This window comes from Kwoniella europaea, chromosome 2 (genome assembly GCF_036810445.1).
Source record: "Kwoniella europaea PYCC6329 chromosome 2, complete sequence".
Lineage (NCBI taxonomy): Eukaryota > Fungi > Basidiomycota > Tremellomycetes > Tremellales > Cryptococcaceae > Kwoniella > Kwoniella europaea.
In genome coordinates this window covers 1612454-1636384 of record NC_089488.1, presented here as the reverse complement: position 1 = coordinate 1636384, position 23931 = coordinate 1612454, and the positions used below count along the sequence as shown (strand labels likewise).

Genomic DNA, 23931 nt, shown 5'->3' with positions numbered 1-23931 from the left:
AGCTACTAGTCATGTAGTCATGCTTGATAACTTATCGACCGAGCACTATAACTGTATTTGAGAATATACACTGGTACTTCTACCGTCATTACAATATAGCTAAGCTACAATATACTTACCGTACATGCACATACAGGTACAGACGATAGACCTGATCAATTTGAACTTCCCTCAAAACACTTTCATTTGTAACCCCTCTTGAACCTAGTCAGATTCAAAGTTCTATTCATCCCAATTGACGAGCACTGTCTACTCATCGATTGTTGTTCGCTATCATAGCCATACCCCCCAGAAGATATGGTCCTACTTCTCATCCGAGTCATATTCATCTTAAGTGGACTGCTCTGTAGGGTAGTTGAGCTGAGGATGTCAGATAAGGATGAGTGTAAGAGTGATTTCGATCTTGTACGTGACATTGTCATTGTAAACCCCGAATTGGTATCTTGTATCGCTCTATCTTCTCCATCCTTACATTGGTAGTTATTGCTGTTATCGTCCTTGTTGATATCTGATTTCATCATCATATTTTCAATACCCTCCCATACTCTGTTATATCCCTTTCTATCCACCACCCACAAACCATGTTGTATACCTTGTAACACCTCGTGATTTACCTGATTGGACGAGAGGTAAGATCCAATCTCAAAAATAGGTAACAAGTGATCTTTCTCTGATACAATCACTTTCATCTTCATCTTCAACTTCCTGTTATCATTTGAGGATGTTTTCGGGGAGTTCGAGTACGAGTGGATAGGGAAGAAAGAATCGAATGGATTGAATTCGTTAATCAAGTATCGCATCATCCCTTTTTCTCTTATGAAATACCTTATGAGCATATCCATGTTTCCTTCTTGTTTTTCTTTCTTCGAAGAAGAGAGGTAGATTGTTCTTGAGAGGTGTGAGTGACTCAACAGTATTGATATTGGATCTAACAATACCAAATCCACGTCTACTTTCGTACTAGACTTGGTGGTGGTGGTGTTGATAAATCTGATTAAAGATGAAGCTAGTGCTGAACCAAGGGAATGAGCAATGATCATCATTCCCACGGATGCTTCCTTCGCCTCCTCCTTAGCCTTTGGGCGTCTATCATAGTCTGATTGTTTCTGTAAGAACGATATGATATCTTTAGATATCTCAGGTAAACTCGGTATTGCCATTGGGTTCGTCGAAGTGAATGGCATTGTTAGTCGTAATTTTGATGATAAATGGGGTTGATCAATGACCAAGATCGGTTGGTCCAACACTAACAGATTGAGAATAAGGCGAATAAGGAAGACAGGTCCTGCTAATCCTGGTATAAATACGATAGGTTGTGGTTGTGGTTGTCCTTGTTTTTCCTCGTTACCCTTGGCGGCGGATCGTCTTATGAGGGATTTGATTATTCCGCTTTTTCGTGCGTTAGGATGATACCATCCAGCCATATATCCTTGTCTAACCTTCCTGAACCCTGCACAGAAGATAACAAGTTCAAATATCCAATGGACGATTGCCATACCCACGTAAAATACCAAAGGACGATATTCACTCTTAACCAATGAGTCATCCAACCTTGGACATAGAGGTTTAAGAGAGTTATTGTGACCGGAAGGAAATTTGTGATTTCGTTGTAGTTCCAGTCGGTTCATCATTGATATCAATGTATGATTTTTGATCGGGTCGGAGAGTACCTCAGATAGAGGGGAATCAAAGAAAATACCTTGTATGACAAATCGATCATCAGTTAATGATATATAAATTACTCTTACCGTACAGTCAAGATGGGGTGGGATAGATGACTTACCACAGAGTAATTCTTCTACATTACCTCTCTTACTCTCTTGATACCTCATCAATACCTCGGTTTCCTCTCCCGGGACTTCAAATTTTTGCAATTGATTGAATCCGTTCGTCATACTCCAAGTTTCCTTGTTTGGTGATTGGAGCTCTGGAATATAGAACCACCCTCTTAACCAATCATCTATACCATGTCGATCTTTCCCTCTCAGATTGTTTATCAGCTCTTCGAACAACCCTCGTCGATCTTCACTTGAGATCTCTAATCTGCTCTTGGTGATATTGGGTTCGGATGTGAAGTATGAGTGTATCATGGATACACTCTCAAGTGCAGTATAGCTCGATAGAAATAAACCCTGTGGTATATATACCGGGGGGTTGAAGTTGAGTATCCATTGTAGAGATATAAGAGCGAGATATGTTATGGATAGTAAAGGGATGATATTCAGCAAAAAGATTATCGACCGTATGATCAATCCTATCGGAATCAACGTTGTTGGTGTTGGCATTGTAGGTATTGTCGTAATAGGCAAAATGCGAAATGTTGGACTGCTTCAATTGACGAAGTAGATACGATCTGACAAGTGAGTAAAGAAAAATAGGTAAACGACAAATCAGTAGATGTCATTCATATGAAGAAGATCATATCTTTTTCCAGATGATATCGTTCGCGATACTGCTATCAGATCAGATCAGATTGAACATTAATGATCATTCATCTTGATGAAAAGTGACAGACTGAAACATTATCCTCCAGCTTGGTCTGAGTCTTCAATATCTTCTAGCGCGACGTGACGTTTCTCCCTTAGATGGCATGGTCAGAATCGAAATCACACAGTGACAGTGGATACTATCCATACGGATGTACGGGCCGAGTGGTGACTCATGCTCCGATCTTTACAAGTATGATTTGATTTACTAGCAAGCAAGTACGGTGAACTATGCATTATGCGCTACAGCAGAATCTTGGCTGATGCCTAATGAGCCAGATAAATTGCTGAACAAGTATTAAGGAGACGTACTGCATGATGTCCTTCCGATATCTCTATATCTCTTTCTCTCTTTGGTACAACACACATGGCAAACATAAGTCTAAGCTCTATATAAATCGACTGCAGTACATTCCTCTATATTCCAACGTCCCACACTTGCATACTTTTAGCATAACTTCGTCTGAAGCTCCACCAATCAGCTTGACCCCTCTACTATATCTAATCCTGTTCATACTAATACACCAGTCCCCTCGTTGACAAATCAAGTCTTTCCACCTCTCCTTCTCCATCTAGTGTTGTTTGGAGTACCAACCCATCCCAAGCAGGTCTAACAATCCCATCTTTATTCTCCAAATTCCATCGTTCTTTTATCCCTCTTTCTTTTTGTGATCTTTCGTTATAGATTCTGTCAATGACTCTCTTTACCAGCCAATCACTCTGTACCCTATCGGGATGTTCTCTCTTCCCATTTTCTCCTTCCGGACGAAGCGCCAGACAAATTTCCTCCCACATGAAATGCGTCGTAGGATGCGTCGAGCCAATCAAATAAGTATATTTCGGTTTGAGTCTTAGGGCAGCGAGTAAAGCTTGTTTGAGGGAGAAATGCGATGCGTGAGGACGTAGGGGCCATAAAGCGTCAATTATAAGAATAGGTAGTTGATCTTGGGTCTGGACTTCTTCATTGGATGGTGTAGAGATAGGAGTATCTATAGGTGTAGGTAATATCATTTTGGCGGAAGATGATATAGGTCGTTGTCGTGGTTGTCGATCCAACATACGTTGCCAGGTTGGTTCAGGGATCGAACTGACATCTGAAATGTATATAATCGAACTGTCGAACATGAATCCCAGACAGATCAGCGGTTCGGGCTCGAGTCGTTCTGATGGAGATGTGGTGGTAGGGGTAGATGTAGGTTGAATGGTATGGAAATATATTCCATGGTGGACTATGACCAAGGCAATCAGTACATGAGTCATGTTATATATGCGCGATTGCACTCACCAGCCAGAACTTTCACATCGATACCTTCAATCTCTAGCTGATCATCATCTTTTATGATCTTCCATATCAACTGTGGTCTATATACGAACAATTTTTCAGCTGAAGAACATTTATGTTTGTCATTGTGTACGATGGTCATGATGAATCGCGATAAGAGACCATACACTCACACATCACCACCTCCTGAAGCTTTTGTTTTATCTACCATGTACGGGAAAGCCTCACATACTTTCTCGTATGTCTCCTGATTCAGGTATACGGGTATAGCTCTACCTTGACGTATACACCATTCTCTCAAATCGTCTAGACCGAAATATGCATCTGCGTCTACACATATCAAACATAGCGTATCAATCAATACGGAGATATCAGTTTTTGTTTTAGATTTGTAATCGGCTCTGCTGAAGGATATCTGATATAGTCCATATAGAATTATTGAAATCACTCACGTCCATGTGTCAACAACACAGCATCGATAGTCTTCACCCCCCATTTAGGGAAGAACCTCGCCGCCTGCTCTCTAAACGTCTTACCTACATCCACCAATAAATTCTTATATCCACCTGTTTGTTCATTCTGTTTCCGTACCAGTACACCAGTATTACCACGTTTATTCTTCCACCCTTCCGGTACGTCCTGATCGACCGCCGATCGACAGCATGGACAAGGTATATTATTTGGGAATTGCCCCTGGGGGTTCCAAGTTCCCTTGATGTGGGCCATGGGAGAATCCGATTCGGATGTGGCTCGGAGCAGGGGGACCATGTCGCTGAACGCTTCTGGGTAAGGGTTGGACAGAGTCAAACATGGTGTGAGGGGTAGTCCGGTCGAGGTGCCTGTACCCATGAATAGGAGTTGGAGAGGGGGCTGAGGGGGAGGATGGGATGACATGGTGAGAGGGGGAGTGGGATGAGGTTGTGAGTAGCGATTATAATGACTCGGTATGAGCTTGTATACACACCCATTGGAATATCGCTCGAAGCTATCGAAACTTGCTCTCTGATCACTGCGCGATCCAACGCAATATGGAGACTCCGCATCATGCGTTGGCCCGATTAATCCACGTCACTCCGTTTGCCAATCCTTATCACTCCTCGTCCCATCCATTTTGCCACTCATGCCAAAAAAAGGTAAAGGGAGGTGAAGGAAGATCTCAAAGATCTCCATCCCATCGTTTAATTCGATTAAGCTATAACCAAACTATCGATAAGAGCACTACTCGAGTACCTATTTATAACTCACAGCATCATCGCCATTACTTCCATATCCCACATCGCATCCTACCCATCGTCTCAACAATCTCAAACCAACGGTAAACAACGAATAACGAACGACGATGCTTCTCATACTCTGTCGTCGGAGATTACAATAATACATCATCTACCATCATCAACTATACACGAACAAAGGACGAGACGCTTACCTTTCTTATAATCACACCTGTGTAATACGAAGAGGAGCATCATAATCCGCAAATCAATATCAGTATCGATATTATCTGTATAATACGGAAGACATTCGTACTCTTTTCGACAAGAAAGCCAAGAATTCGACTTTGTAGTATCGGTAATACCCGGATTATCATCTCTTCCATCCCATCCCATCCCATCTTTATCATACTTACTGCATTATAATCACAACGTCAATATTCACAATCGGACCTTGACTCTCCTCCCTCTTCTCAATCCAGCATCTTCTCACAACAATGTCCTCAACATCCTTTATCGATGCCACCACTTCATCTTCCTCCTCCCCTTCGCAAACCACCACTACCACCAGCAATTCGAATAACTCCAATAACCCTGGATCATTCTACAAAAACCTATTTTACATCCTCATTGGTCTTCTGGCTGCGTTCGGTCTGGTCAGTTTTCTGAGTTTGATGAGAGCTAGGAGGAGGAGACATGCGATTGTCAGAGAGGTGAGTGGTTTTTGCTATCCGCATTCCCATATGAGGCTTCAGACGTGAACGCGGGAAGGTATCGTCGGTGCAGGAAATCTTTACCCATGGGAAAAGGCAGATCAATCGGAGTTCAATTATACAATCTTGGTTCCTCTTTGACGTCACTTTAATGAACTCGTAGAGCTAATGTGTCATGCGTTAATGTCCTATCCAGGCCGAACGACTAGGCGTGATCGTACCGGGCGTACCAGGTTATATACCTCTACGAGATCGAAGACATATGAATTGGATGAAAGCAGATGGGAGTAACCATCCTGACTGGTGGGAGATCGAGAAGGCAAATAGGCCAGAGCAAGAGCAGGCACAGGAAGGAGACCAACTTCGGCGAGAAGGTCCCGGTTCATATTCGGCAGTCGTAGATGATCAGAACCAGAACCAAGGACAGGGGACATCAGATGAATTCGTAAGTCCATTAACGAACTCGAAATAGATTGGTCTTTATAAATACTGATGGTATGGTATGGTCCGGTACCATCTGTCTTATAGCACCCTCTCGCCATCATACCTCCCAAACCGACCGAACCGACTTTACAACCCATCCCATTCTCCTCCCTACCCTTTTTCCCCAATCACTTAGCATACAGACCCGAATCACTCGTTCCTCCACCATCCAAATTCCTAGATTGTTCTTCGGATCCTAAAATCTTGAACGGACTCGTCAATGATCGAATCGAAATTGTAACTATTATCAAGATGCCTAGTCCCGCCTCTGACTCCGAATCACCACCTAATCGCACGTATGATGAGGACGATCCGGAAAGTATAATTAGGGAATGGAATGGGATCGAACTGGGTATTACCAGTGCTACTGTTTCAAGTTCACGGGTGGGTTGGAACGGATAAGATGGAATTTAGGATAAAGGCAGGAATAGATGGGTAAAACATAGTTTAAAACAATGGCAAGTCGAGGGAGAGGTTGTTGATCACAATTAGGGATATATGGGTTTATCGAAGAATACAGATTTCATATCTAAATGATCTCGTTGTTACATTTCTCAATGTTGTAGAATCATATCATTTTTCATCTACTCTCTCTTCAATGCTCATTTGGTCATCTGGGAAACAGTCAATCCTCTATTGCGCTTTTATAATATTGTAATGTACGAATGCACAAATGTATGTTTACGTTCGATTTGTAAACTAGATCTTATTACTCACATCCTATTTTACCTTTTATCAGTTACTCGTTTGGTCAGTACGATGAGTCTTCACTTGCAATTCCACAAATCTACAAATGACACTTTGAATATGACTGATCAAATAGATTCATAAGAATTCATTCATTCATTCGTCCGTTCGTCCTTCCACCACACTTCCAGAGTGTCCATCAACAAAATTCAAAGTATCAAAGGGGTATATAAGGATATTCAAAAGTGGAAAGGGATATATATATAACGACTTGCTTAGGATTTTCGAAAGAAAGCGAAAAGAACTAAACATAGAAACATGTTGAAAACGTTGTAGAGTGAGAGATTTCGTTACGAAGGATATATAAGAAGAAGTCGAAGGGTGACGTGCAGTTTCATCAGAGACGTTTATTCGTCACAGAAGGGGAGGTAAGTGTAAGCGAGGGCCTAGTTCAACAACGCAACACAACAGTCAGTCATCTACGCTTTCCATGACAAGAGGGAAGGAAGATCGTTAGAGACTTACATTGTACAAAGTCTCGTTGTAAGTTGGGTAAGTGTAAGAATCCGTATCTACACAGAGGACCTCACCGATATAGATGTTACCGCATTCAGCGTCGATTTGAGGGTTGTTGGACCAAAGAGTCTCGTTGGAGATACCATAAGTTTGTTGAATATAATCGCAGGTGCTGGACAAGGCAAATATGATATCAGCTCACAATCCTCATCCGCATGGTTTTTAGTTAATTATAGTGATTGTATACTAACTCATCAGCAACGACGGTGTAGACTTTGGTACAGTCATGTTCCTCAATACCGAGACAGACGACTTGTCCCGGTTCGAGGTTATCACAATTCTCATCGATGGTAGCGTCGTTAACGAGGGCGAGTTGGTATGTTGATACACCGTATTTTCGAGCTGTTTGTGGCATTGTTTATTGCCAAGACAATGTGAAAGGGGATAGGATAGGATAGGATAGGGTATCATCGTACGGAGAGGGGAGGATGTCATGAGATGGTTGCAATGAAATGGGTGATTTGGTCGATATACGATTGAGATTGATGACAAAAGACAAGTTGAAACGTTGATTTCGTTTGGTCAGCGCACGGTCCTACTGCAACACACCACTGACATGCCAAGCCAAGCCACACGAGTGCAACTTACAGATGGAATCACAAGTATCACCATCCACGACGGTAGCATTACGTGTACAACCGTCAATGGCGAGGACGGCTGAACGATTGAACGTTAGGTATTTAGATCGATGGGATTGAGATTATATTCAGAGGTGAAATCAGGAGATAGGTGGCAATTTGGAATTGGTTGGTAGGTCGGTTAATCAATGATCTCGTCAGCATGACTTGTGATCCATCCATTTGGCCAGAATGGTGTTCATAGTAATTTCATATGTTCACTCACAAGAGAGAAGAGGAAGAGCAGCAAGAGCTAAAACGGCGAACATCTTTTTGATAATTATTTATTTATCTAAATTGAAAGCTGATTTTATCGGTTCTGACAGTCCAGTTGTTTCCAGGTATTTGAGTGTTTATTTTCGAGTAGCGTAGTGAGCGTAAAGTTGGAATGAGCGTGTACCGAGTTGGTTGTTGGTTGATGGGGTTGGGTCGACCTGTTGATAGAGTGATTTCAGAATGAAAATTAGTATAAGAGCTATATGATGATGAGTAAAAGTAAAAGTAAAGGTAGAAAGACGAAAATGAAGGTGGATGGTATCCAAGGTATGTTGAGTAGCAACTGTCAACTGTCAACTGTCACTCTTACTCGTCCATTCAAACACTACGTCCCCCCTTCTTCTCCCCCCCTTTCTTGGTCATACGCACGGATCCCTCCTGTCAAAAAGTAAAATCAAGCACGGTCCTCTCTCTACCTTACCTAATCAAGTAATTTAGACATGAATAAACAGGGAAAAACAGGGAGTAAACAAAAAGGCACCGCGTTGTTTTGCTTTTTGTGTGGTTGTTGATATTTGATTTCGCTTGTCAGTTGGTCAGTTGCGTTCCATATAGCGATTCATATATGCTGTGGCTTTGGGACTAAATGTAATGTTTTAGGGGAAGGGGGGGGGACGAAGTGGGACATGCCAAGATGCAAGTGTCAAAGCAAAGGGAGAGAACAAGTACAAATGACGCTTGGCTCTCTGTTTCATTGATCCGATTGGACAAGTCTTCAAGTGCATCGGTCATATGATTGTTGGATCTACAAATCATCAACTCGAGACCTCATTATAGCCTGCATAAAGGTGTTGTATTACAGTATACAGTATACACAGCGGTGCCATACATGCAAACAAGCAGAACAACAAGACAGAACAGTACCATAATAATCTTACAAGGGCTTTACGCTGATCCATAACTTTTCCCCATTCCCATCGGAGCAGCGTCCTCAGCCAACTTCCTGCTTCTAAATTGTTTCTTCAACTTCCTTCGCTGATAGGTCACATACAAGACAACAAGGATGGCTATACCTGCTAGACCTATCAACCCCTTTTATCAGCTTTTGTCGTTCGGCTGTAGTACGCAATAACTTACCACCTAATACACCTAGACCTATGGGGAGTACTTGGAGTTGTTGACCCGGGATACTTACCGTCTGTAACGTCACAATACGAATTATCAGCATACTGACTATATTACATAGGGTAAGACTCAGAAAAGGTTGACTTACATCGGCAGCTTCCGAGGCGGCTGCCACGGCTGCATCAGAGGAAGATGAAGTAGCAGGTTGGACTGTGAAATTTATAGTTGGGATACTGCTTTCGGCTGATCCTGAAGATAAAGCAACATCCGTGATACTAGCCGAGTCAGTCGCTTCGACCACTGTAGAGCTTGTTGTTGATGAAGGGAATTCGGATAGGGTGGTAGGTGGGATATCGGTTGGCGTTAAGACCGTTTCTGACGAGCTGGTCTCGGAGTAAGAGGTGATACCTCCCTCAGTAGCTGTAGCAGTGGAAGTGGCAGTGGCTGAAGCTGACTATCAATTTACTTGAAAGGTCAATTCCATTTCATAACACATCCACTCGAACCTGAACGACGTACCTGATCAATGGTCTCTGCGCTCAAGGTGCTACTAACAGCACTAGCAGAACTCGAACTCGAAGTGGAAGTACCATCTCCAATAGCCCCACCAAAGATCTCACCATTCAATAGAGTCTCACAGAATCTTTGAGAAGGATCATCGGCAGGTATCAAGCATTTCTCAGTCATCTTGCCAATTTCCCTGTGAATCACCAACCAACAGCTCAGCTCGAATCGACTCACTCTCCCAGAAGATGTAGCGAAAGGGATGAACACACGTATCGAATTCACTAGTCGTCTCCCACATCATCGCCAATTTCAGTTGACCAGCTCCATCCGTCGGATCATCTAAGATCGACGAAGGAGTGGGTAGGTTTCCTCCTGCGTCAATTTCGACCGTTTGAGTCTGTACCGATATGGTCTTCGTCGCTTGTTCTTCAGCAGGGCCATCCTGTCGTTTTTGATACTTTGCTTTTCTGTTTTGGCGTGATCTGAATGGGACCATGGCATCCAACAGTTTATATAGGTTGAGTCTATCGACGAGTTATTTTCGGTGGATTCTCGTCGGTGGTGTATTACAAAAGTAGTAGGAAGATGCATGAATGAGTAATTGCTCGTAGTGGTTGATGATATTGAACAGTAATGAATGAGTGACGACAGTGGAATAGACAATTTGTTTTAAGGTAGTCGAGAGCTCTTCGTCCAGCGAAGAGGTTATAGAAGATAATGCAATGAGAATGAAACAGAGAGAATATAACTACAGTACTGATGACACCTGGAAAGCTCACAAGAAAGAGAAGGAAGAACGAAGATTGGGAGATACTGTCAACACAATTTTGGTCTTTTACTGCTGAGGATAACAAAACCATGCATTCTAAGTGCATTGTCAACGTTGCATCACAGTCTTGACGACGGTCGTGACTTCCTTCAAGGAGAATCGTTAAGATTGCTACGCCACTTGGAGAACACCGCGAGTGGAGACAGTATCACAGACTCCTGATCCCGTCGTGAAGGAAAAAGCTCCACTCCAACATGAAACGTCACAGTCTTGGCCCATCGTTGACATCTAGACTCCATCATCCTAAAGGTGAAGAAGGTAGGACAGGCGATCGGTAAGATTCGTACGAGCGGATCGTATGCATAGGACTTCATTCATCAACAACCTCTTATGAGTCGTCAACCATCACTGGCATCCACGCTTTTAAGGACGTGTCGGTGGGTAACCCTTCCGCGGTACCTGACAATCAACATACCATAGTCTTTACAATGTGTTGCTGTACATGCATGACTATCTTGAGAATTTACAAAAAGTACAAATACGATCTACTGTACAATAAATCCTGTTCAACCCAAAGTTACATCCTGAACACCCCCCAATCACCCGAATCCCCATCCGCCCCAATTTCACCTCTACTCCCATTCGCATTCCCTCTATTCCCAATTCGGGAAGCACGTCCCTCATGTGCTAGTTCTAATCCTAACCCTAATAGATCCCTCGTATCGCTGGGTCTGATAATTCCATCATCCTAAAAACATACCAACCAATCATTGTATCAGCCATGTCTCTTCTTATCTGTGAGTCGACAATCAAGGATATTTCACTTGCCCAAATCCTTGCAGTGGAATATAAGACATCACTCTGTTTCTCTATCTTCTCCTTCAACTCTTGTCTTTTCTTCTCTGCTGCATCTGTACCTTGATCCTGTCTTTTACCTTGTACTGTATGCATCACGGTGGATAATTGATCTGGACCCATCACACATATTTTGGAGTTGGGCCACATCCATAGGAATCGAGGTGAATACTACACGTTAAGATATCCTTCAGCATACAGCTCTGTATGTAATGACAGTTCAATCTTGGAAATAGCAGCTTACCGCTCTTCCGCACATCCCATAATTACCAGCTCTACAACCCCAACCGCAAAAATCCTATTATCAGCTATCGTACAGTACAGTCTGATACTGTTCACTCACCCATAACTTCCGCCAACCACTACCGTATATTTCTCAACCTTTGCTCTAGCAACCGCTCTAACCATCTTCGCACCATCCTTGGCTATTCCTCCTCTTTCAGCCTTCTCTCCCACCATATATCCACTGACATTCACCAGAAATACCAGGGGTATACCCCGCTGAGAACAAAGTTCAATGAAGTGAGTGGCCTTGAGTGCTGAGGGAGATAACAATACACCCGCATTGGCTATTATACCGACACTGTCAATCACGGCGGTATGGTTAGCATCAATCGATTAATCTTCCATGTATGTGTATATCGGTATAGTCTGATTAGGAGATGAGAGACTTACGTATGACCGTGTATTTCGGCAAAACCAGTGATGATAGTTTTACCGTATTCCCTCTTAAATTCTCTAAATTCACTCCCATCTACTAATCTAGCTATGATCTCTCTAGGATCATAAGCCTGTCTCGGATCAGATGGGACGATCTCATCCAACTCTTTAGTAGGATATATTGGATCCTTGATAGGTTTATTCTTCAGGTCACGGAGGTTAGGTGTCGTTGCCGGACCCAAATCTTGAATAGCTTCTCTGGCGAGTGAAAGGGCATGAGAATCGGAGGTGGCTAGGTAGTCTGCTACTCCCGATACTGAAGTATGCATATCTCCTCCGCCTGATCAAACACGAGATCAGAAAATACATGGAAAAACGGCTAGACTATATGAGAGACGCACCTAGAGTCTCTTCGTCAATCACTTCTCCTGTAGCAGCTTTCACCAATGGAGGGCCAGCTAAGAATATCCTTCCTTGGTTCTGGATAGTATCGCAATACAACCTCAGCTCTGATGTTTGAAATATTCATGTGGGTGTGAGATATGGGAACGGACCTTGACTATGATCACAACATCTGACATAGCAGGCATATATCTGATCGTCAAGATAAAGTCAGCTCCAACTTTCCCAAAGAACTGTTTGACCCAACTCACGCTCCTCCAGCTACGCTTATACCATGCACCACACTAATCTGGGGAATACCAAGACCCGACATTCTTGCCATATTGTAGAATATCCTTCCGAAGTGGTCCTGGATAGTATCAGATTAGCTACAGATCTAAAGAGAGGTATATGAACTCCTACACTAAAGTTAATTGACTCACATGATCAGGGAAAACTTCTGCCTGGTATGGTAATGCCGCACCACCAGATTCGACGAGGTATATACATGAAAGTTTGTTTTCTAGAGCTATCTGCTGAGCTCGGAGATGTTTCTTGACCTAGCACACATGTTAGATCGGAAGGTAAGCTGAAAGATTCAATCTTTGAAGGACCAGTGTTGGGTTCACTGACGGTTAAAGGGTAATATGCGCCTCCCTTGACGGTTGGGTCGTTCGCGATAATCATACATTTCCTTCCCGCTACCATGCCTATTGTCGACATCATAAATTAGCTTTAGTTCTACTAAAAGTATCTGGCAAAGCCATTTACAAAGTGCTCACCTATTCCAGTGACTAGCCCCGCACCAGGTAATGGATCTGGATATACTTCATGAGCCGCCAAAGGGGAAAGCTCAACAAATGGACTTGACGGATCAAGTAAAGCAGTAATTCTAAAAATGATAACCATTAGCAAATGAGCCTCAAATATACATATGTAATTATGACTCCAAGGATAATGTTGTCAACCACACTCACCTCTCTCTTACACCCAATTTCCCCTGACCTCGATCTTTCCACTTCTTTAACGTGGCTTCACCGCCTCCTTCTTTAGCTTTGCCTCTCAAACTACCAAGCTCTTCGAGAAGCTTGGTCATGTACGACCTGTTGGACTGGGCATCTTCGGAAGTTGGTCGGTGGAGGGTGGGTAGTGGGCGAGGAGCAACGATAGAAGGGGGTGGCTGAGGTATCAAAGTTCTTCTTGTGATTGTAGTAGTGGTAGACAGGCGGGATACCCTTGTCGGGCGTGTCAGTGTCCGTGTTAACATTGTGAGGCTTGCCAGTAGTCGATAATGATGAATTGAGAGACTGAATGACATGATATATATTGATACATGGTCTGGTTGACTTGTCTGGTCCGAATGATCGCAACACAGGTCACGTTACAGAGTGGACATATCGGTTAAACTCAATCCCGGCAACTCCCAGTCAATCGGAATTACCACTTTGGGTAAAAAGCAGAGTAAGGGTCCGGCCGGATCAAAGGAAAGGTGCGGGTGGTCCAAGCGTGAGTGATTTCGATTTCATGTTTGTGTATGTTGTGTGTGTCTTGGTTGGTTTGATGGCGTCGATCACATCCATCAATGCATCACTCCATCAGACCACATGTACCATCAGCCATACACACACAATCAGACCAGAATGTTCACATCTACTCACAGACATGTACAGTACATGTCACACCCAATGCTACCATGTCACAGCCAGCGCCAAAAGTTGCCGAGTGTGCGCAAGGTTGACTCCAACGTTCCATCGCTTCATACATCGTAAACACCTAAAGGAAGTGATTTGGTCTACGTAAGACGATGATCAGTCTTCACTCCTTTGTTCATCTATTGTCAGTCATCAAGTCAATCTCGGTTTCATATCCGCCTTGGGACCCGATCAAGGTATATACTAACATCGATCAGTCCAGGTTTGTTCGTACCTTAACCCATTTATCGTCTGTCGACATAAAGACCGTATCAGTATAGATTTTCCCACGAAGAGGAAAGAGGCGTGAAAGGAATACGATAATATCCTCAAACCATCTTCAACCTAGCTCATGTATAGGGGGAATCAATAGGTCGGCTTCATCATCCACGAGAAGATAAGAACGTCAATTCACCATCGAGATCATCATCATCTCATCTAGGCAAAAACGACTTCTTTCTAGTCTCTAGGGCGCCGCTTCACTTTACTTCGCCTCTCTAGTGTAATAGTGTAATCAGCCTAGAGGAAAGCAGTGTAGCCGCACCGCATATCTCAAGGGCAGTACCTCCAGTGGATCAACAAACATCTCAATAAACTCCAGGTCCAGCTCAGCCGAGACAGGATCGGCTTCTGGCTCGAAGTGAATATAGGCATCAAGCTATAAGCGTCTCTCACACTGTAACAAGCGAGTCCAATTAGAGTATATCAAGATCAGTCGAACTTCCACCCTTCATCCTTGTGTAGATTCCCACTCTCACCAGTATTATCCTTTCATCTTCTCATCGACCTAACACCATACTTCTCATTCCAATTACTCCGCTACATTTGATCCCGATTCATCACTGGGTTGCAACAGAGAAGCTCTGGTCGTAATTGAGAAATTCATTTAGAATCGAATCGAGCTCCACAAGCTGTAGGCAGAGATGCCTCCTCCAGGAAAAAACGGGCATCGTGAGCAGAAATTGGTAGTAGTAGGCGGTGGTGGTAAGTGAAGTCGAAACATCATCTCTTCTCTCATGTCTGAATATCCTCTGAAGATACAATTCATCCTTCTTGGTCGTACCTTCCTGCCTATATCTACAACTGGTACGGGGGCTTACTAATGTGGTATGAACTCTCTTTTAGGTGTCGGTAAATCCGCATTGACAATCCGATTCGTAACTTCCCAATTCTACGATCAAGGTTATAACCCCACTATAGAAGATTCGTACAAGCGACAATTCGTAGTGGATGATGAGGCAGTTACTTTGGAAATATTAGATACGGCTGGACAAGGTGAGCAACCTTTGTCTCTCACTGATCACCTCGAATATTTACAGGCGATCTAACGTGTTTTTGCGTGGCGACTTGTTATAGAGGAATTCGCAGCGATGGCAGATCAATGGTACACTTTCGGAGCGGGTTTTTTATTGGTGTATTCCATAACGGATCGACCGACATTCGAATCTTTACCAAACTTTCATAGGGAGATACTGAGAGTGAAAGATAGAGATTATGTACCCTGCGTGGTAGTTTCCAACAAGGTGGGTTGGATTTGGCTATTACCCCATCCTACGGTTCACTACTGTCAGACTCGTATTTGCAATTCCAAGAGGTATGATCAATCTGACCTGACTTTGCACTTTTATTTGTTATTTTTTTGGGATATAGTGCGATTTATCAAGACTTCGAGCAGTAGGTCAACTCGAAGGTCGAGAGATGGCTAGATCACTTTCTGCGCCATTCATAGAATGTTCAGCAGCAGATGGAGTTAATGTAGAAGTGGCTTTCAGGGAATTGGTCAAGCTGGTAAGGAAGGATCAAAGGGTGAGTTTATCATGCTGTAAACTAATAAATCGTTCACCCGACACAAATTCATGGCATAGAGAAACAAACATACTTATATTATGGAATTATTCCCATGCTCGTTATAGCGTCAAATGCTACTAGATCAATCAATAGGTATACTGCCGCCCAACGAGGATCTCACAATGGCTACACAGTCGAATATTCATGCTCATGAGAAACGTCGGAGGAAAGACGATCTGGATGATTCAGGTGGATGTTGCGTGACAATGTGAACAAGATCTATCGAAGTCAACAAAGTTTTGTTCATTTTTCCATCTTCATTTCTGCGATATTGCTTCGTCTTCATTTTCGGTCTCTTGGTCTCGATCTTGGTCGGTTAATACAGTATTATGATTCCAATAGATTGGAAAAGATTATCAAAACTTGCCTTGTGTTCATGTATTCTACGCGCTACGAGGTTATATCGAAACAAACCATAAATAATGTATTTCTGCTTTTGCTCCTACTTCCGAATTATGGTTTTACGAGTAACCGGAGATGGATAATACTTCACCAATGATTCCTAAAGAATTGTAGTGTTGTCATCAATGATATATGACGATTCATAAATTCATATCGTATCTATATACGTAAGAGAACCCCATCATCAAGATATGCTATATTGTATTATACAATGACTATATCAAATTCATCAATCTCGTTGTTCTTTCTCTTGATCAGACTCCCCGTTTACATCCCAATAATGATCCTCTCCCATCCACCAACCCACTCAGGTTCCCTCAACAAAACTTCCAAGTTGATCCCACCTTTTCTCAATTCCTCCAACCAGGTGATGATATTGTTAATCATCATTCCTTGTTTCTGCTGTATACCGTTAGCCGATGAAGAAGATGAAGACGATTTCTGAGGTGACATGGACATGGATGTGGAATGCTTGTCATTTACGTTGACATGTGATTTGGGAGAGACCGACATAGAATGTGGGTTGGGTGATTGGTGATGATGATTTGGTCGTTGCGAATCTAAAGGAGTGGTAATTTTCAAAGGTGACATTTCTACATCATTCGGTATTTGTTGAGAGGGCATTCTAAAGAAACGACATATAATGTTAGCCTCAGTATCGATCTCTCCCCCAGAAAATAACATTTCATAGCGAAAGACCAAAAATGTCATATATTCAAACCTACACTTTGATAGACAATGGCGTATCCAACTTGATCATTAATTCTCTCAATACCGCCGTAGCTTTCCTAGCGTACGTCTGCCCTTCACCAGGTTGGACATTATCCAACAACTCGTTCGCTTCTGCTAATCCCGATCTCATCGAAATCCATTCATTCGAATTGGCATATCTTCCCATTCCATCCATATCGGAATTCAAAGCTTTCTCAACGTACATTATCAAGGCCAACGTAGAGGCATTCTCAAATACCACCATGGGGTTAAATAATCTAAAAGTTATTTTAGGATCTAGCATCTTGGATGATCTCTGGACTCTCAAACTTGCCAAACACACTTGAGCTATAACCTGTCTTATACCACTGGGCGTAGTAGGTGTAAGATAAGTTAAGAGGTGTGTACGATGTACACCAATTCGATAAGATAATAGCGTAGAGTGAAGTCGTATTCGATGAGCGACAAGATAAGGATGAGTAGAATCGAATCGAGTTTCAGTCAATGGGAATAATCTGAAATAAGGTGGCAAGGCCTCTTGAAAGGCGTCCAGCGAAGCGTCGAACCTCAATACGAGATCATGAGGTGTATTGGCTGCTGAGATCGTAGCGAACGAATCTAAGATCGGGGTAATACGTCGAGCGAGATGCGTATGGATGAATAAGGCGGTACATGCTGTAGGAGCTAGTTCGGTGGCATGAGCGGGAAGTTCACGGATGTCTGGCCGGAGTTTGTACAAATCTGTTTCGGCCATTGGGGAAGGTAAGTGAATACCTTGATGAGCATCCATGATCGTGTAAGGGAACGAAGTTTCGCTGTGAAGATCATTGTAATTTTGGCTCGTCAGTTGGTGTTTGAGATAATGATTTCGAAGTATACATCAACTTACAAAGAATGATGTCTATCAGCGACATACAAAGACCACATGACTCTTCTTCTCAGTTCCCTCTCTCCTTGAGTAAGCCCTTCCCATTCCTTGCCCATTCCTAAAGCTTGAGCAACTTTGACAGCTTGAGCCAACCACATTCCAGCCAAAACGACCTTGTCCCTTCGATGACCCAACATGCAGAATCGATATAAAACCAATTTGAGCATGACCAACATGACACTGGGTGGATCCGACTGTTCAGCTATCTGAGCCGACACAAGTGCCAGGTCCAGATACCTTTGGTCAAGAGGTGTGACATCGTTCATCGAGGCAGGTTGACAAGCGATTACTTTCGAGAGTGATCTGGGGAACTGGGAAGAGGTGGTGGTGCTTCCACTCGTATAGACTTGACTAGCCAATAGCAGTTTACTAGTTTCGTCAGGCAGTATCCTCAAAGCCGTAGCCAGGAATGCAAATGCATTGGCTAAAGTCGTAGCATCACCAGGCTGGAGTCTAGTATTCTTTCTCTCTAAGAGACCCTTGAAGTCGTCTAGATATTGCGGCTGGAGAAGCGATATCCCCTCGTTCAAGAATGGGTCATTGAAGAATGTATTGAATAAGATATTTTGCATGTCCGGAGATGGAAGGGAAGTGGCGAGGTTCTGCAATGGGGTGGAATAAGGGTCGAATCGAGTGCTTTCTACTCTATTGGTGAATGACAAAGCAGCAGTGCTGGTCGCAGGAGTAGGAGGAAGGACACCAGCAGGAAGAGATGATCTTCCATATGAGGGTCTATTGGGGATGGGTTTAGGCGCAGGTCGCGAGAACCCTTGTTGAGATGTAGTAGTCAAAGATGAAGCTGTGGGAGTGGGTTTCTTCTTTTTCTTGGGTGGGGCCGAAGCCAATTCAAGTAGCTAACAATGACACAATGATTTAGTTGTTTCATCTATCAGGATGATGACTATGAAGAGAACACTCACCTCTCCCGATAAATCATCATCTACTACTATACCTCTTTTCTTTTCTTTGTCCTTATCTTCACTTTCAACACTACCTTCTTTCATATCATCTTCCAACTCATCAATTTCCTCCTGTTTAGTTTCCGTTTCACCTTCCACCAAAGCAGCTAATTCCCCATCCAAGTCCTTAGCTTTGTTATTCCCCTTTCCCTTCACACTTCCCTCTTTGATCTCATCTTCCGAATCACTATCGAATCCAGAAACGATCCTTTCTCTCCTTTCTGCCGATTTCTTCTCTGCACTTCCACTATCAGCAACTTTCCATTCAGGGTGATTGTTGTTGTTGTTCTGACCGTAGCCTACTTTGAGAGCGGGCGTATGTGGATTGGCAGCGGGTACAGGCATTGTATATTTGATAGATGGATCAGAAGCATTGACGATCGTAACGCTCATGGCTCGTTGATTGGTAGTTGGTTTAGGTATCGAAGATGATGATGATGATGATAAAGTGGATTGATGGGTTTGTTCAGCTTCTTCTGCATATTTACAGAAATGACCTTTACGAATACAAGATGAACAGGAGGGTCTTTGTTGATCGCACTATATATATCAAATCATGTCAGTCAAAGTCGAAGGCAAAGTCATCTCCCGTCGAGTGGGGACATAGAGACAAAGCCAATCTTACCTTGATCTTCCTATGATGACATAGCTCACAACTGCTTTTCCTACTTTTCCCACCTCCGCCACTATACCCACCACCTCGAGGACTTGGCGAATGGGTCGATCCTGATCCCGAGGCTATCGCCGATACAGGAGGTGGAAGTGGTGCTTTCATAGCTGTAGAAGTCAACAGCGGCGTCTGGTTCTGAACTTGACTTGTTGATGATGCCAAGGGTGCTGGTGAAGGCCTCTCATCATCCTGAAGCTCATCTTCTTCGGAGTCGGGCCTTGATGGTGTTGGTGTGACTCGCGCAGAGGCTGATACAGAGGCTGAGGCTGATCCAGTGGATGATGATGGTCGCAAGGTTATCCGGGGATGAGCCAGCACCGGAGTGGAAGTTGATGGGATGGGCGAAGCGGTCATTGATGCCATGATTACTGATTGATCGTCGCTAAGGGTGATGATCGCTTCCGAATAAGAAGACTTCTAAAGAGGGTGATGGTGATGGGAATATATCGGGTTTCTCGGTGGCGGGAGATAAGTAGAATGTAAGGGGTGTTCCGAGAACACAACAGGATGCGGTACCGGGATGAAACTGAAATGTAGTCGTACACCAATAATGTAAAGATACTTGGATGATGTACTTGCTCCGAAAGTCTCAGCTGATACCAGCCTCTTCCTTGACTGTGTAGATTTGTTTATTCTATTCCTGATCGATCAGATGTATTGATTATGAAAGGGACGACGCAACAGATCTCGTTCTGCGCTCGCTTCTACAAAGAGATCTGTGAGACCTGTTGAAACTCTCTTTCTATCCCCCTTCTCCCTTCTCCGAAAGGCTGAGATTCGTCGTTGAAAGTGTAAGTGTACAAGAAGGCGAGAGCGGCGCCGGCTTGGCTTGTGCTTGAATCGTATTCAGATGACCCAAAGAAAAAAAGCCTTGAATTCAGAAAATCCGTATTACGTGGGTTCAAGGTAGACTGGACAACCTCCACCTTTTTAGACTCTTCTTGATTTCACTGAATCTTGAAGAATCAGAAAGTGAGAGAATAGTACTGAAATGAAAGAACAGGAGAGTGAAAAAGAACAGATGGAATCGGGATATGGGTATTCGTGTAGGTTTGTTGATTGATAGACCCGATGATGATGATGATGATGATGGTGATCAGATCTAGTCAGTTTCGAGGCTCACTCTCGAAATTCCCACCACGCCATGCAGCATGCGGAGGTTGGCCTGCGATTTGGCGATTTGCTTATTCGGTTGCTCGGTTCCCCCATATCGCCGCAAGTCACCCTCATGGGGAGGGTCTTCCCGTCACATAGCAAAACATGGCACCCATCGCAACGACGTATATATCACTTGCGCAGTCATCATACGTACAGATCAGATCCCGTTTTGCATAGCGCACAGTACTCGTACTGTAGGTTCCGATCGGACGCGGATATTCATGATCCCATCCAAACTAAGACAAGATGAAGCTTGGCTTGCGGAAATGTCATAAGAGTGCACAGGGCAATTGCTTCTTTCCTCACGCCGAGACAACGTAAGGGAAATGCGGTGGTCACGAGCACATGCATAACCGGGACAGAATGAATGCAACTCATCCAATCTATACATACATCATCAAGGAAGCACTTTTCTCTGATGCATACACTTTCGATAGAAGCTAAGGTGTTATGATAGAGTGTTAGAATACACTGTGTCCGAGATGAGCGGGAACCAAGGCTCCCTGAGCTTGTATTTCTACAGCTCAGCTTATGCATCAAATTGTTTTAGCTCCGTCACGAATCATCGCAGCTCGGTTGCTATTCCCACTGGACTGCGCCGTATCAACGAATCGCTCGCCGGAGTTCTGTTATGAGATACCTCCGTCCTCCAAGATCAGGGTACTTTTAACAGTTATTTACCGGCCGACGACAAGCCTTCAACCTAAGACGGATATGCTACAAATGATCAAGCGAGATCCGTCCATGAGTTAACTGCTCAGGTCAAAATATACATGCAAGTCAGATAACGAAACAGTACTAAAAACTACTTTCTAGAAAAAACGATGCTATCACAATTCATGTGTTGTGTGAGGGGTATCTGCTAACACTACCGAACTGACATCTGACTCCGTTAACCGTTAAATGGTCTTGTTAATTCTTCTTCCTTCTATCACTTTTCCGATCTCAAATGTTTTCGTCTTTCTCATACTCGGTTTTATTTGGCAGAAGCGAAACCGACAGCGTTTCGACCGAGGTCGTAGACAGTGTAGTATTTTCGGAGGAAGACCTATTTCATGCATAATCCCATCAGCAATCCTTCGATCATGTAGTGAAAGGAAGTTGTATTGTATCACTCACATCACCCACGATCCAGAGAGGACCCATAGGAGCAGGGATATCCATACCGGTGAAGGATGATATACAAGTACCCCCTGCATTGAGGACGTAATCTTTACCATCGAGAGTGTATGATTTACCAGCAAAAACGAAAGAGAGTTGAGGGAGGCTGTCAACGGTGTTACAGTCAACAGTGTATTGGCCGTTCCATGATTTTTGAGCACCAATCCTAGTATGGTTTGACAAAACGTTAGCTATGGCCTATCGAGCGGATAAATCGATCGCATTAAAGTAGCTCACTCTTTGTTGAGTAACTCAGCAACATCAGAAGGCATGACGATCAACGAAGTACCAGTATCGATGGCGGCACCGGTGTTTTCAAGGTCAAGTTGTTCTTTACCGAATTTGATAGCTTCCAATTCAGTCTCCCAGTAACCCTTTCTTCTAACGGGGACATACTGGAGTTTACCGGTGAAAGCAGAATCGTCAATACCACCGAAGATGGCTTCACCTCCATCTTCATCCGAGGAACCCAATCTGAATGAGAAGATAGGCTCATCGAGTAAACCTTGGTTGAGCATGTTGTAGAATGGAGGAACGATATGGTTGACAGAGATGGTATCGTATCCTAAACCTAAGATACCATCGAATTTACCGAAAGCAAAGGCAAGTCCAGGTTCTTTGGTGGCTTCAGCGAAGTCTTGGTGTTTGATAACCAAATCACCGATCGCGACTGTATCTTGAGAAACGAAACCTTCCAAAGAACCCGATCCGTATCGGATAGCGAAGTCGGTACCGTTCTTCTTGTAGGTGGATGAAGCGGAACTGTCATATTTCGAGTGAAGCTATAAGATCGATCAGGATCAGTAACATGGACATGACATTGTTTGATTTAGGTTGAGACAAGAGGGAAACTGAGACATACGAAACATGCGATAGATGAACAGCTGACTCCGGGAACCCAAAGGTTGGAAGATCCGGTATCAAGGACTACTTTGAAGCTTTGAGGTGGGGTACCGATGGTGATAGGAGCAAAGTATTGAGCGTTCATGTAATCTATGAAAACACATATGTCAGGTTGAATGAATCACAGTGTATCTAATTAGTTGAATGAAGGCAAAGACTTACCGGACAAAGGAACTCCATGACCGCCCTTCAAAGTTCTCTTCTCGTTACCTTCATGGTGGATCATCTGAGCCCAGAACCTCTCTCTGTCCTCATCACTCATCTCATGGTGGTTGTGATGGTGATGATGTTCGCCCTTGACCTTTCTTCCCGAACCACCCAAGCCCATCAAGGGCTTTTGGCCATTGAAGAATTCCTCGTGCGATAGACCAAGGTGCTTGTGCTTGAGCCACTCGGCCTCTTGTTCTGGTGATGGTCTGACGTGGGATGCATCAGGCAGCAAGGAGGTCGAAGTAAGAGGGATCTTCTCAAGCTTCATTCTAAGGGGAAAGGCATTGGTCAGTGTCGGTACCAGTGTGGGGTGGCAACGATGATGATGACGATGACGCGGCCAAGATGGACCCGGACTTACCGATGGACACCAGCCTCGACTGATGCAGCGGCTGCCAAAGCGGCGCAGAGGATAGCTGCGGATTTCATTGTGATAGCAGCGATAGGGATGTAGAGTGGATGATTGAATGAAGGTGACAGATGACGGATGAAAAGGAAAGTATGAGATGTATAGATGTAGATGTTGAGGTTGATAAAGGCTTGATATGTTGCAGAGTGAGTGAGTAGGAGGATCATGCGAGGTGAAGCTACAACCGGTAATAAATCACTGAGTATGATACTCAACCCCGCATGGGGGAATAGCCCTGGATCATCCTGCTCAGCCCGGATACGGGGTTTGTGGCATTTCATGATAGCATGACGTCAACAGCGTGGCACTCACG

At 43.7% G+C, this 23931-nt stretch overlaps 9 protein-coding genes across 9 annotated transcripts; 2 read left to right on the top strand and 7 right to left on the bottom strand.

Annotated features, from left to right (window-relative positions):
* Positions 1-182: 182 nt before the first annotated feature.
* Positions 183-2090, bottom strand: V865_006952 (uncharacterized protein; the record flags this gene model as incomplete). Its single annotated transcript, XM_066230708.1, has 2 exons — positions 183-1699; positions 1784-2090. 2 exons carry the CDS (start codon positions 2088-2090, stop codon positions 183-185), a joined length of 1824 nt encoding a protein of 607 aa, XP_066086805.1.
* A 912-nt stretch (positions 2091-3002) lies between these two features.
* V865_006951 (uncharacterized protein) lies at positions 3003-4662 on the bottom strand (the record flags this gene model as incomplete). The annotated part of the gene is made up of 4 exons (XM_066230707.1): positions 3003-3715; positions 3772-3848; positions 3942-4098; positions 4221-4662. 4 exons carry the CDS (start codon positions 4660-4662, stop codon positions 3003-3005), a joined length of 1389 nt encoding a protein of 462 aa, XP_066086804.1.
* An 814-nt stretch (positions 4663-5476) lies between these two features.
* On the top strand, positions 5477-6577 carry V865_006950 (uncharacterized protein; the record flags this gene model as incomplete). The annotated part of the gene is made up of 3 exons (XM_066230706.1): positions 5477-5692; positions 5889-6137; positions 6221-6577. The coding sequence occupies 3 exons, from the start codon at positions 5477-5479 to the stop codon at positions 6575-6577; spliced, it is 822 nt and encodes a 273-aa protein (XP_066086803.1).
* A 692-nt stretch (positions 6578-7269) lies between these two features.
* On the bottom strand, positions 7270-8324 carry V865_006949 (uncharacterized protein; the record flags this gene model as incomplete). Its single annotated transcript, XM_066230705.1, has 5 exons — positions 7270-7308; positions 7388-7550; positions 7630-7780; positions 8027-8095; positions 8282-8324. The coding sequence occupies 5 exons, from the start codon at positions 8322-8324 to the stop codon at positions 7270-7272; spliced, it is 465 nt and encodes a 154-aa protein (XP_066086802.1).
* An 892-nt stretch (positions 8325-9216) lies between these two features.
* V865_006948 (uncharacterized protein) lies at positions 9217-10399 on the bottom strand (the record flags this gene model as incomplete). The annotated part of the gene is made up of 5 exons (XM_066230704.1): positions 9217-9353; positions 9409-9469; positions 9545-9850; positions 9916-10096; positions 10173-10399. 5 exons carry the CDS (start codon positions 10397-10399, stop codon positions 9217-9219), a joined length of 912 nt encoding a protein of 303 aa, XP_066086801.1.
* An 850-nt stretch (positions 10400-11249) lies between these two features.
* V865_006947 (uncharacterized protein) lies at positions 11250-13835 on the bottom strand (the record flags this gene model as incomplete). Its single annotated transcript, XM_066230703.1, has 12 exons — positions 11250-11420; positions 11501-11698; positions 11772-11802; positions 11871-12110; positions 12203-12527; positions 12589-12667; positions 12742-12781; positions 12841-12938; positions 13012-13128; positions 13202-13278; positions 13351-13460; positions 13546-13835. 12 exons carry the CDS (start codon positions 13833-13835, stop codon positions 11250-11252), a joined length of 1776 nt encoding a protein of 591 aa, XP_066086800.1.
* A 1347-nt stretch (positions 13836-15182) lies between these two features.
* Positions 15183-16319, top strand: V865_006946 (uncharacterized protein; the record flags this gene model as incomplete). Its single annotated transcript, XM_066230702.1, has 5 exons — positions 15183-15243; positions 15385-15534; positions 15616-15782; positions 15910-16065; positions 16173-16319. 5 exons carry the CDS (start codon positions 15183-15185, stop codon positions 16317-16319), a joined length of 681 nt encoding a protein of 226 aa, XP_066086799.1.
* A 457-nt stretch (positions 16320-16776) lies between these two features.
* Positions 16777-20140, bottom strand: V865_006945 (uncharacterized protein; the record flags this gene model as incomplete). The annotated part of the gene is made up of 5 exons (XM_066230701.1): positions 16777-17134; positions 17235-18035; positions 18110-19002; positions 19069-19647; positions 19733-20140. The coding sequence occupies 5 exons, from the start codon at positions 20138-20140 to the stop codon at positions 16777-16779; spliced, it is 3039 nt and encodes a 1012-aa protein (XP_066086798.1).
* A 1771-nt stretch (positions 20141-21911) lies between these two features.
* Positions 21912-23638, bottom strand: V865_006944 (uncharacterized protein; the record flags this gene model as incomplete). The annotated part of the gene is made up of 6 exons (XM_066230700.1): positions 21912-21983; positions 22055-22262; positions 22334-22878; positions 22959-23089; positions 23162-23478; positions 23571-23638. 6 exons carry the CDS (start codon positions 23636-23638, stop codon positions 21912-21914), a joined length of 1341 nt encoding a protein of 446 aa, XP_066086797.1.
* Between the last annotated feature and the right edge of the window lie 293 nt (positions 23639-23931).